The sequence below is a fragment of the Tauraco erythrolophus genome, chromosome 15 (assembly GCF_009769465.1).
Source record: "Tauraco erythrolophus isolate bTauEry1 chromosome 15, bTauEry1.pri, whole genome shotgun sequence".
NCBI lineage: Eukaryota > Metazoa > Chordata > Aves > Musophagiformes > Musophagidae > Tauraco > Tauraco erythrolophus.
The window spans coordinates 4,103,807-4,117,702 of record NC_141479.1 but is presented as its reverse complement, the minus strand read 5'-3'; the positions used below and the strand labels follow the sequence as shown (position 1 = coordinate 4,117,702).

Genomic DNA, 13,896 nt, shown 5'->3' with positions numbered 1-13,896 from the left:
TTAAAAATACATATATGTATGCAAAATGACAGTAAGTTAACATATTACTATCTTATTAGTACCATATGTCAGGTTAAATTAATACGTATTTTTAATTAAGAGACAAAAAAATAATGCACTTGCCAGTTGTATCCTTCCTCATATCAAACACTATAGGTTATCATAATTCAGTATGCAGCAACTAATCATACTTGCAAATGCATTTCAGAATGTTTTATTTGTCCTAGCTAGCTCCGTTAGCAGTCAAACTTCTGTTGACAAAAACACAGAAATTTATTAAATGAATTTAGGACTGCTCCTCCGAGTTTCAGGCAAAAGCAAAATTCAGTTACAGATCCTGGGTTTCTCAAAGGTATAATTATTCTAGGTAGGAATGGGTAATGACTATACTCTGCAAAAAATAAGATGCCAGTGGCAACTTGAGCTTCAGCAACATATTGACACTAAAAGCTGTTTGACCTGAGAATTTAATAGCTATAGCTTGGTGCAACAGCAATTCCACTAGCCTACTGATTTTTCATTTTATGGTCATGGCAAAACTTTTGTTCCGTTGGGGAAGAAAGTTCTTCATTCTATGGAGAAGGAAATAGCAGTACCATTTTTAATACCAAAAGCCCTCAGCTCTAAGCTCTGCCATTTAAAGATAATTACAGCTTTTTAAAGCTTAAATCAAATTATGATCCTACTTACATAAAATAGCCAATAAATTACCCTTTGCATTTCTCTAATGAACATTTTTAGTGCTAGCAGTTTCTTTTACAGCCAAGCTGACTTCCAGGCACTTTGATATACTGTTATTAAATTCGAACTTTTAGTCACTACAATAGTAATTGCAAGAGCAATTCACAGAATACAAATCTCTGCTTTTGTCAAACCCTCATCCATCTGCTATACACACAAAAGCAGGAGAGCTCTAATAGTTTAAATGCCTTGTAAATTAGTTTATTTGTGTACTCTAAGCACAGAATACATTTTGCCCTGATGCAAAAAGCACCAGGAACTCCAAAGCAATCAGTGCAATCAGTGCAAGCAAGTTCACCTGCAGTCCAGCATGCAGCTTAGCGTGCCACTGTTTTAGCAACATGCTTCTAAATGATTTGGCTTTTCAGTCACCGTAGGAAAACACTTACAAGTGTGTGTTGCTGCTAACCCGCGTGTGTGCGCATGTGTGTATACGCACGCTCGTGTGGCCTTTGCCAGAAAGGATGAGAAACAGATGTGCTGGTGAACTGGTTCATTGTAAATCCCGTACAATTTTCTGTTCTGCTCAGATTCATGTGGAGGACTGTAAACCCCCGAGGAAAACCCACAGGTCCTCTTCTTGTTGCTACGTTCTGGCCCGATCTGCCGGAGAAAATTGATGCTGTCTACGAGGCCCCTCAGGACGAGAAGGCTGTATTTTTTTCAGGTATTGGTTTTAAGTTTTGAAATGTAAGTAGCCATTTGCATAAATGCTGCATTCGAGCTCAGTTTCCTCTAAGTTGTAACTGGGCCAGGGAATGGCCTGCCTGAGAGCCAGCAGGAATGGGTGACATCTCAAACATCCCATGCTGAGGATATTAAGACAAAGGCTGGATCTGAAAGATGCTAAACAGCATTCAGCCTCCATTACAACAAAGGGGAGCCATACCCACCTAGAAGGATACAATCATTTAACAATGAGCAAGACTAAACAAGAGTCATTATTTAAAACAAAACGCAACAACAGTGAGAGCTCTGTTTCATCAGAGCTCTGTTTCTCTTCTGTTTCCTCTTATTTTAGGCTATTGTCTCTGTACATGTTACCTGAGAAGATTACATCTTCCCACCCCAGGCATTTCCTTGTCTCCTCTTTTGCCAAAGACTGACTTCCACTCTGGCTTCCAAGTACCTGCCTTGGTGGCTCATCAGGCAGAGGATACAGGTGGCTGAGCTAGTGGCTGCCAGGGGAGAGGAGGGTCACAGGAAGCACTACTCTGTCCGTCCTAAATCACACATATGGTTCAGCTGAACTGGCCAGATCAGCGAAGCTGGGAGGCTGCTTTCAACATGAAAAACTAAGCCAGCAAAAACTGGGCTCCAGCATCTACTAAAAACATGACTAAACATCTCCAATCATGTAAAAACCATATGGCCGATGCTGCTGCACATTTTCTGTACAGGAGGGAAAAAAGTAATGATAATCTATTCCACATGTCTCAAAGGCCATTTGCTTCAGTTTACATGGCAGGAGGGGAATGTTTTATTTCAGGCAAGCCAAAACACTTTAAATATTGCATATATTATATATAATCCTATTGCATCTAAACCTCTCTCTCTCTCTTTATGATTTCCAGGAAAATGTAACTAATCTGGTTAAAAAAAAAAAACAAACAAAAAAAACCAACCAAAAAACCAAGAACTATCAAACAAATAAAGATTGGTTTGAAAGTTACGTGTAACTCAACTATCTCAAAGTACTTACTACTGAGATTCACCCTTTGCTCCTGAATGGTGAAATAGTAACTTCTCAGGAACTCAAACACTACATAACGCTTTTCTCATATTACCACTTCACTCACTTTCTTTCCCAGTAGCACAGAATCAAAGAAATGTCCTTTCATGAATGAATCTTTCTGTGGCTTTCAGTGAACCCAGTGAGGGTATTTACTAAGTAAATTACAACTCCATGTAAGGAACTCTACATACTAGTACTTCTTTCACTAGTTCGTATTTGGAGAGACATTAGAAAATGTCGTATGACAAAAGACAACAGAAAGAGGAACTCTGGGCAAAAACTTCCTGTTAATCACTCAATAAAATCGCTCAACAAAACACGTGGAGGGTGGACATGAGCTTCTGCATTCAACTTCAGGTGCCCGTGCCTGATTTCAGACCATCTTCATCTACAAAAAATTACCAATGTTAGCTATTTGTTTCAACACAACTCTTAACCGTCCTCAGACAGTGTCTGCCTCAAGGATGAAGCAGCTAGTAAGGGCGGGAGCAAGAGCATGCTGAGGTGATGTCTTTTGCTGAGAGGCGACCAACGCTCAAGAGGCTAACGCAGAAATTGTACTCGCCAAGCCCCTGCGCTCTAGTGTTCCCAGATGGCAAAATACCAGGAAGACTAACAGTACAGTTAGTGCAATAAAACGTCACACAACAAAGCATAAAAGAAGAAATACTCCTCTGTATCTGATTAATTAACAGTGTTTGTTTTGTTTTCTCCCCTACTTAGGAAATGAGTACTGGGTTTATTCAGCCAGTAACTTGGATAGGGGCTATCCAAAGAAACTCACCAACCTGGGACTACCCCCTGATGTGCAACGCGTTGATGCAGCTTTTAACTGGGGCAGAAACAAGAGGACATACATTTTCGCTGGAGACAGATACTGGAAGTAAGACGCATTGAAGTGGCGGTGGTACGCTGTTAGCTGAGCTGTGTCTCTAGGCACACTGAGGTTCAGGAGGCAGAAACCAAACACAGGGTTTTCATCCTTTGAGAATACAAAACTCACGCTGACAGCAGCGATAAGTGAGGATGCTGAACCAGGGAGCAGGACTAGGAAAGTGCTTCAGGCCAGCAGCAGGAAACTGGCATGTATGTGAGAGAACAACTTGCAAGGGAAGAGGATACCTGGGAGTCTCTGTCAGGCTGCTCACCACTAAACCCATCCCTCAGCCCCTACGTATCAGCAACTGCCCCACATCAGTATTAGGCTCTTAAAAGGGACAAGCTGTCCCTACTGTCAGCTCAGAACTGCTGGGAAAAAAACGACAGGAATTCCTTAAAAGCAGGCTGATCTCCAATCACTTGAAGCCAAAGACTGACCAGATTGCCTTTGAAATTCTTTCACTAAGCCACCAGGTTTGGAGGTGCTGGATTACGAAACAGCAGTGTGACTAGCAAAGCACACTGAGGCTGACCGTGAATCCTTTCAGCAGCTGATTTACCAGTCACCAACACATTTGCTCTACTAATAGTGTTGGCTCTGAGGAGATCTGAGCAAACCACAAGTGTATCTGTTAGTACTTTGGAAAGAATCTTAGCTTCAATTCATTTTCAGAGTCTCTACAATCCTTTTCATGTTTCCAGTACACGCTCAGAGAAGTTTTTGTTGCAAAGAACACCAACAAATGTGCTATTCCACAAATACGCGTATTTCTGTTTGCACTAAGGTTGTTAGACAGATTGTATGAGAAGCAAAGTATGATGCAACATAAGCAACCAAACTCAAGTGATCTGCTACCACGCTCTGTCCAGGAAAGATCTTGGAGTCTTAGATTAGGAAAGAATGTCCTCAAAATGTCTCAAGGCTATTACCGTGGTAGAAATAAATATCCTACATTGCACCTGATGAAAAGTTTTCTAATTGTATTTAATATAATTTCATTATCATAACTGGAAGGAAGATCTGGCACAAACAATCATCTTAAAAAGCAGGCACATTTTGGTGCTTTGAGGAACTTTGTGAGTTACCTCCATGCTGCTTATCAGAATGGCATGAGAACAAAACAGAGACACTAACTCCTGCTTTCCCAGTCAGAGGTCTCTTCCAGGAACAGGACTTGAATTCAGGAATGCAGACATTAAACAACAGGCTGAAAATCAAACCATTCATTAACTGACAATTTAGAGGTAGGTTAAACATCAGAAACACCCACCAAAAATCTAAAAGATTCTCCAAGCTATAAGGCTCCCTTCGGAGAGATGCTCTATATAAAATATCAAAGGAAGTGTCAGTATAATTGAGTCCATTTATGTGAACATTAATTTCATGTTATGATCAAACTGGATGAGTGTCTTTTTTAACATCCTAATGGCTGTGGATTCCTGTAAGTAAATAAAATACCCTTTCACAATTGCCACTTGATCATAACTTTCTTTCAATTACTTTGAGGACAGTACTCTTCTCCATTATCAAAAAAAAAAAAAGAACTTAAAAGCTAAATTACGTTATTCATTTTTTAACATCATATTGTAAAGACCATCTTAAACATTTGCAAGTAGTTCTAATACAGACATCCGCAATACTTCGGATTCCTACCAAAACCTATAGACTACGAGTTAGCAAAGCAGCTTGTCTCCTCTGTACCAGCGATTGTTTTGATGAACTGCACTCCAGGGCCTCCAAGTAATTCATCACTCTAATCACAGACAGTATTTCTATCAAAGTACCTTATCAATTGCAGTCACTGCAGATTGCATAATTTATTGTTGAGGAATCAAAAGAAGCTTCAGTGATTTTTATCTGTGTGAAGAAGAAAGCAAGCAGTTGACAAATATTTCAGAAAAAAATGCATCTCTGTTTCACACAGATGCTATAACCCTTAAGTATTTGGCTGTTTTATTTTATACAAGGACTTTGCCACATGGAATCAAAATAGTTACATACCATAGTCCTTCCTGTGCCATTATCACACTTAATTTAAATGGATTTTTTGGAAGCCTTCTCCTCTCCCTCCTTCCAGCCTCAAGCTATTTTAGTGTTATTATAACAAGATTGTTAAGCGAAGCAAAATTTTGTGAGGGAGAGGAAGAGGACCTGGCTCAGATTCCACAGCTGAAGGCTTAAAGCTACCCAGTAAGGTACTAGATTTTCTTTAAATATCCAAGGAAAAAATAGTAAGTAATTTAAATAAAGCATTTAAATTGACTTTGACCAACCTACTGCTTATTTGTACTGGTGTAACTTTGGATATGATCCAAGTAGTTCCATATAGCAATGAGGGAAAAGTAACTCCAGATACATACAGCTATGGGTAAACAGAATCAAGAACGAGAATCCCTCCAGTACTACACAAAGATGACCCTTCTTTGTCAAAAGCTCCTGAAGAGGAGGTGACTAAGGTGCCAGGGTGACTAAGGCCTCACATGCATTGGAAGCCTGGTTCAAACTATATTCCATGTCACTGCTCCTCACGACATCTCCACTCTTCCTGCTCATCACTGACTCTCTATAAGCCAGAAAAATGTGGAAATCAGGCCACAGTGTTGCTCCTTCCATCTTCACTCTCAAAGACCTTGCATCCCTGGGACATTTATTCCCTACATATGGAAAGGGAGATCCTGCACTACTTGTTTGCGGGAGTGTAAAACTGGATTTGCACAAATCTGTCATCGCACATTACGGTGGAAAGCACACAGAGTAAATGAGACAACTGATCATCTGCAGATGTGGGTACAGACAGATCCACTCACTGCTGAAGGACATTGCAAACTAGGTCCGACTTCCATGGAGTTGGATGAGTTTACATTAGCTGAGTAAAGCATAGACTGTGAAAGCCATTGTGGTTTGGGTTGGCTTTTTTTCCCCAAAGAAAAACATATATTTTTAAGTTGGCATTTATCTGCTGATCATCACTGAGAAAGAGACAGGATTATGTGAAAATGATACAATCTTTAACTAAATGTTAGGAAAAGTTATTAGTAATTTAATAGCAATCCATCAATTACATGGATTAGAAGCATTTAAAAATCTTATTTGAAATAAGATAGCCATTTCACATTAAAATCTGCTATCTTCAGATGTTGGCTACTGCCTGAAGAAAGTTACCTTTCCTAGAATTATGGTTGGAATTTTAAAGTCACATTTCTGAAAAGGGTTTTGCTTAGCAAGTATATCTTCAATTCAGCAAGAATTGCATTTCCAAAAGGAAAGACATAAAAACTTCACAGGTTTTTAAAAGAGTCAGGGAATAATTATAATAAAATAAAAACAATATCACAGTCTCAGTTATTATATTTCTCTTTCTTTTATATAGTCACATTTACTGAGGACTCCCTGAAAAATTACATTAAATTTTAACATTAAGTATAGATTTGTAATGCAGGGATGTAATTTTCTTCAGGTACAATGAAGAAAAGAAGAAAATGGAGCTTGCATCCCCTAAATTCATTGCTGACTCTTGGAACGGAGTTCCAGATAACCTCGATGCTGTCCTGGGTCTTGGTGACAGTGGTAAGCTGTAATTCTGATCTAAGGCCCTAAAAAGCTCTTATTTGTCTGCAGTGAAACTTATAGGAGCCTTTACTTCCTTGTGGTCCATGAGAAGGCACCAAATTGCCATTCGGCTTTGCAAACTACTAGTTCAAACAAACTGGTTTTGTCTCTTTCTTTTTCCGTAAAGTACCAGTTGATAAATACCCTACTAAGACAGTTTAAACTTTTTAAAATTAAACATTTAAGGAATATGACCTCTCCTGAATATTTTTATCCAAGCATATAACAATAATAATAGTTATGCTAATTTCCCTTTTCATGAAGCTCCTTTGATTTCAATCTGCTACTACTCTTTATTGTTTACTTCCTTGATGCTGAACACTTTGCAAAGCTTAACAAGGCAAGAAACAGCTTTTATTAGCATCTTCCTCCTTTTCTTCCTTGTGTTTGGTACTTTTTTCCCCCCTAAAAAAAAAAAAAGCTTATATACTCTCTTCCTTAAGTGTGTTGAAGCATCTTATTGCTTTCCATTGCTATGTTGTTCAGGTCTAGAAACCTGCTCTACATGTCAGACAGGACATAGAGGAGGGTAATAATCTGTGCTGCAGTCACTTTTATGTTGAGATCTCTCTGAAGCTCAGAGCTGGGTTGGTTCTCTAATTTCAGCACGGGGGAAACTAGCTGTGTGGAGAATTCTCCTTCTAGTGTAATTTGAGATACAGACTAGAGCGACTCCTGCCAGCCAGTGCCTGATGCACAGGATGTCCTAACACAGGAAGGCATGACCAGGCCAGTCCCTATGGCTTGGAAATTTCCCAGCTTCCTGACAGCTCCATAGGTTCCTCAGTACCAGCATGCAGTCACAGCATCATCTCAGCATCATCTGGCTCCAGCACTGCCAGAACTCGAGTATGATAATCTCCTTGATCACAGGCACAAAAGGGTTGTATTTTGCCCTTTTTTTTTAACCTTCTGTCAACTGCAGCTGAGAGCCTGGCCCAGGATTTTAAGTGGCCTCATATTTTGCACAGATATGTGTAACTGTCTGGAAGCACCACTGATATCACATGAGTCTTGACTCGATTACATTTTCAACATCTATTTTGCCAGCAAATATTTCTTCCCAGAAAATTCTGGCTCACAAAACGGTAACCTGACTTCAGGCTCTATTTAACAAGACCTCTCTTCTCCAGGATGGGAATTTTTACATATTTTTAAAATAAATATTTTTATTGTGTATAAATATTTCAGGAAATAAGTCTTCTAGTTCATTAAGTTTCATGAAAGCAAACAGACAAAAAATCTTTGATCAAGAATTATGTGCTCTGTAATCTGAGAATGCTTTTTTATTTACCTTCATAGGATACACCTACTTTTTCAAAGATCAGTACTATCTACAAATGGAAGACAAGAGTTTGAAGATTGTTAAAATTGGCAAGATAAATTCTGACTGGTTGGGTTGCTGAACTGTATGAGATATTAATAACCAAATATTTACTTTTTCGTTATATGCCTTATCTGTAATTAGAAATAGATCTGAATGCTAATTACTGGACCAGTCTGGTACTGGCACCCAAACATTAAGTACCAGTACTGTACACATCAGAGAATTTAAGAGTGTTTGCCTCCTCAGTATACAAAAGATGTTTACGTATATATTCTGGTACAATTTCCAGTTTTCACGGTAGTCATAGCGATGCTAGTAACGGAACATCCATCAGTCTTTATCCCCCTGGTGCTTAAACAAAGCATTGACACCACTGGAGACTGGATCACGCCCCTGTGTCATACACATCCCAAATCGGCTCAAATGAGATGTACCAGCAGTGCACTTTGATTTTTTTTTTTTCAATACAACTGTTATAAATAGATGGTTTGTCTTAGTGTTTTTTGCCCTTTTGCAAGTTTGATCATTACTTCCATTTATTTACATAATAATACAGAAAGACTGTCAAAGGCACAGGTTGCCTCAGGATTTGATTTGTGTTGATGCATGATGGAATCATGGCAAGAAACTGTGTTAAAGTATTGTTTTAAAGTACTTTTTATTTTAATACCTTAGTTAAATTTAGCAATTTGCTTCATGCACTTTGTTACTACTATATAACTTGTTTATATGGATGGAATGACTCAGATTTTTGAAGTCAATGCGTTATACATAAAAGTCAAGCATTATTGTTTAACTTGGTTTATTTTCCTGTTCTTTATAATATCAGAGTTTTGTTCGGTCAGGTTTTTTGCTTATGCATCAGGCAACAGAAAATGTTCTTTTCACAATCTGATGGAATGTTTCTCATTAAAAAATAAAACAGAAAAGAATGTCCCACACATGAAATGCCAACTTTACAAATAAAATCAAATTACACTGTCAACACTTCTCATGGCCAGGCTTCCTTGTATCATTTGAAATCAGAAATTCAGTAGCATGTTACAGTGTGATACCTGTCATAGGAAAGACAATATTCCCCCAGTATATAACTGCATACTGGACTTATTTAGAAACCTAGGTTACTTTCTGCTAGTTCTAAGATGTAACTGCAGCAATTTACATTCACACGTGGTCCCGTGCCTCCGCAAAGCCCACTGCCTTCTCAAAACAGTTTCCATGCCTGTCTGTTATCCACACTCTTCCTCCTTATCAGCAGGCTACCTCACCACAACCCAGACAGGAGGAGTCAGCATAGCCACAGCGGTATATGTATCCTATAGAGATTGTGAGGCTGAGAAACGGAGACGTAAAACCTTACTCCTGCCCATGAGATCAGATGCCATTTGGCCAAGGATCTTATCCAGCTTTCTGAACGTGAAGCGCTTTGTGAGAATCTATAGGCTGCATCATGCAAGTGGTCAACTCAGATCCTTCTCAACACATCTCTCACATTGAGTCCATGACTCACAGAAGTGGCTAGTAACCAATTAATACCTGAACCAACCATCAATTGTTTTTTTCTCAGGTCCTCTACAACTTCATGTTTACACTCAGTGCTTTCTGGTTCTAAGCAGTTTTTTACTGTGGTATTCTGAAAAGGTATCACTTCTAAAGTGGCTGCGTTCACCAAATCATCTTTCCATTGCACACTATCCAGACAGAACTTCCACTTTGAGAAGATTTTGATTACAACAGACAATTTTCACCTGGATGAACCAGTGCTATTTTCACCTATGCCAAAGGAAAAGATGGCTATCTACTTCTGAGCATCCTCATTCTCCCCAGAAATCATTAATCACTTTCCCAATTAGTCCCGTACCAGAGTCAAGAAAATAAGGCAAAAAATAAAGTAATTGCAAAACATGATTGTTCCAGTTTTTACAGACACCTGGCAACTTCCTCGGGATTGCAGGATCTGTTGAGTCATGGCAGGGATGTATGGTCTGTCCTTGACCATAAACATCTTCCTATATCAGTGCTGAAAACATTCTGTAGCTTTAATGACTGCCAGGAGTTCCTTTTGAGTGCTGCAACAATTCCTCCCTGGAGAATTTAAGCTTTTACAGGTTTAAGCATCGTCAATAACTATCCCCTCAAGATTTTTATGTTCTTGTGTCAATACTGCCCCAAACCACATGCTCTAGCATCTGCATTTAATATGAAGAAGGGTTTTGAAACATAGATATACTAGAGGAATATTTGCAATGGGCCTTTTTGGCTCTGAACTTGCTAAATCACATTCCTACTGATGATTGAAACAGTTTCCCTTTTGTCTACAAATTAAGTGTATGTTTTGCGACATTGGCAAATCTACCAGCTTACCTTCTGTTAAAATAACACCACAAGTCTACAACACTCTGCACATCTGGTGGGTTTAAGGAGTTCTGCTCAGCTTCTTGTTTTGTTCTTGCCTGTGTAAAATCATTCTCCATCGACTACATTACTGGCAGAAAACAGGAATAAATTTTCTATCCTTAAACCAACACACGCTTCTTTGGGTTCAGTTTCAGACTGGCAACGTTAAGCTTATCACAGGTCAATTGTAAACACATCTGGTTCTGTTCATGAACTGTACCATTTCCCAGGTTATCACCTACATATATCCAATGAGCTGGAGAAGTATACTGACCCTTCTCATTAACCTTTCACATTTTACCTGTGAAACGCCAAAAGTCACGAAATGCGTCCTGAAAAGGTCTTTGGGTCTAATTCCACTTACTGGTAGCCACTTTTAAAACCTCACTGTTGGAACCCAGAAACAACCTGTTCTACCTTCAGGATACCACCTAGTCATGATAATGGAGAAGAAACTTAAAAGTTGCTTTAATGCATTTTCTGCAGCTAGGGATGCTTTCTTTTTTTCCTATGGCCAAAACCCAAGAAATTGTACCTCAGTCATTTTGTACCTCTTCTTTCCTGTTTGTAATGAGTTAAGCACGAGATGGAAAGTCCTTCCCTGAGCAGCACTGCAGCTCTGCCTGTACCTCACCACGTCTCATGCCTATCTGTCCCACTGACTTCCTTCCCTTTTTGACTTTGGACCTGCCCTAACACTATGGACTTCTCTGGTGATCCATGGACCCTTGAACTGGATTACCCTCTCCAGGCCTGCTCTTTTCACCTTTCTTGGGCACTGTGAGACTGTGAGGCCTTGTCAGTGAGGCCACTGCCCTTCCTGCCCTCATCATGGTTCTCCTAAGACATTTTCAGAACTGAACCAAGATTTTTACCTACCTTCTTTACAGAGGAAGAAACAAAGGCCAAAAGCATAAGTGTTTATCTGAAAGTCATCTAAAACCCAGCACAAAACCCTATCAAACCCTTAACTAATTTGTTCTACTACTATGGCTTTACTAAATGGAAGTTAGGTTCACTTAGGGCTGTCTGGTGTCAGGTGTTGCACACATGCTGCACAAGGGCTTGTTGCAACATGGATAGAGCTCAGACACTCTTGCTCCTTGAGCTGAAGGAAATTTCCTATCAGTGATGAGCAAGTCAGGCTGTAGGCACCCAGCCAGGCAGTTCCAAGCCAATGGAGTAAAGGGCAGTGGCTTAGTAACCACTCTGTCACAATACGGAAAAGGCAGCCAAGGCTGTAATGAAATGCCACAGTTTAAATACTTAATAGACATCACAGCCTGAACTGGGAATCATGCTCAACAGTTTGTGTCTCACTAACACTCTGTATTTGTTAAAAATTCATTTTCTTCCTATTATTTTGTCATGCTTTTACAAAGCAGCAGTCACCCATAAATTTAAGCAATTGACTGTAACTGTGCTGTTCTTTAAATCAAGAGGAAGCAGGTCCTTTGGGCTCATTTTGGACAAATTATTTCTATTTACCAACCCAGACATGCATGTTTTTAGCAGCAAAGACGAGGTGAATGAACATTCTTCTGCTTTTGGAAGAGATGAAGCCAACAAATGAGCAGGCTTTGGGCTCTGTGGAATCGCTGCAAATGCAGAGATTTATACCTGCAAGGGGAAACAGTCTGTTCCAGGCTGCTTTTGGAAAACACTCTTAAGTACTAAGGTATTTCAACGTAGGGAACTGTAGTAAGGACAAAAACATAAAACCAGAACAAGTCTCCCAAAACAACACCAAAACCAACCACTCTGAGACTCTGTCAGAGAAATAAGCACAGTCAGGCAGAACTGGAGGCGCCTCAAAAGCTGCCAGCAAGGTTTCTGCGTACCGAGCCTGTCGGAGTCACATGCTATTGCCTGAAATACGTCTCCTGCTGGCACTGCCTTTGAAAACACAACTGAGAGCAAAAAGGCATCTTAGGGTGAATTATCCAGTTCTGAGATTGACACTTGCACACAGACAACGATGATTTCACACACAACTAGCCAGGAAGCTGGGTACATGGCTTTCCCCCACCCCAACTGAAACAGCAAGTCTTCATCTGCAGAAATAAATGGGCTCAAATTTTCCGGGTGTATGATAGTTCACATAAAAAAGACAATTCAACAACATTCATTCATTCTCATCATTACATTAAAAATGGTTTTTGTAAGATCTCCAATTACTCTTTTCTTAATATCAAGAAACCCTGTTATTATCTCAGAACTCTTAAATCTAATGGAGAAAGATACGACATGAACCTTTGCCTAGTAAAAATAATAAACCGTGTAGCAGGGTACCAAAAGAAGTGAGAGGCATTTTGTTTGTTTGTTTGTTTGTTTGTTTGTTTGTTTGTTTGTTTGTTTTGAGGGCTTTTATGTCTTCAAAGCAAGACTCCCTGCCTTTTTGGAGAATATCTTTCACTCAGACATATTATTTCTGGTGTTAATACAGCATATCTGGGAAAAAAATCCTGGCCTAGACCAAGTGGGGATTCGAGTAAGTGAACCAACGGCCTCTTCTAGTCTTTGACTGCCTTTGGCTATGAAATTAATTTATATAATTTTAAGAAGTGCATACAATAGCTTTTCTAACTTAGGTATTAAATATATGCCTGCATGTGTACACACATATACACACACCAAGAAACAGCTCATGGCGATATTACAATATCTGATTCAATAGTAAGGATTTAAGATGAATGTTAGAATAGAATAGAATATTTCAGTTCAAAAGGACCTACAATAATCATCTGCTCCAACTGCCTGAATGTTAATTGACCTTAACTGGCGTAGGACATTGCTTAGTTTTTCCCTTGTCCATAAAACATGCCACTTTCTGAGCAAAGGACAATATGGGAAGATAAAAGTACAAGTATTCAGTCTGCACAAGTGCTCTTCCTTTGTAGCACTAGTGGAGATAACAGTCAAGAATTTCAAAATAATCCATAGTTTATTGGTTTTATTGCTCAAGCGATAAGTAATTTCTACATAGCTGCAGTAGCTGAGTGAGTGACCATTCAACATGTCATAGCAGCTCCTACCAGCACTACCCGGTTGGTCAGCCTAATCAGCACTGGGACGGCTGTATCCACACTGCCTGCTGCTATAATATCTGGATCATTCTTTTGCCTCTTTTTGCAAATCCCCAAACTCCTGGTAAACTTCTGAAGTTCGGCTTCAGACAGCTTCACCACGTGCATGCTCAGACTCTAC

At 39.5% G+C, this 13,896-nt stretch overlaps 1 protein-coding gene across 1 annotated transcript in view; it reads left to right on the top strand.

Annotated features, from left to right (window-relative positions):
* MMP2 (matrix metallopeptidase 2) overlaps window positions 1-8,371 on the top strand; it is a 33,594-nt gene extending 25,223 nt beyond the window's left edge. The window contains exons 10-13 of the mRNA XM_009977472.2: window positions 1,272-1,408; window positions 3,200-3,359; window positions 6,814-6,923; window positions 8,268-8,371. Coding sequence (XP_009975774.1) covers window positions 1,272-1,408; window positions 3,200-3,359; window positions 6,814-6,923; window positions 8,268-8,371 — 511 coding nt within the window. The remainder of the gene's footprint in view (window positions 1-1,271; window positions 1,409-3,199; window positions 3,360-6,813; window positions 6,924-8,267) is intronic.
* Window positions 8,372-13,896: the final 5,525 nt, after the last annotated feature.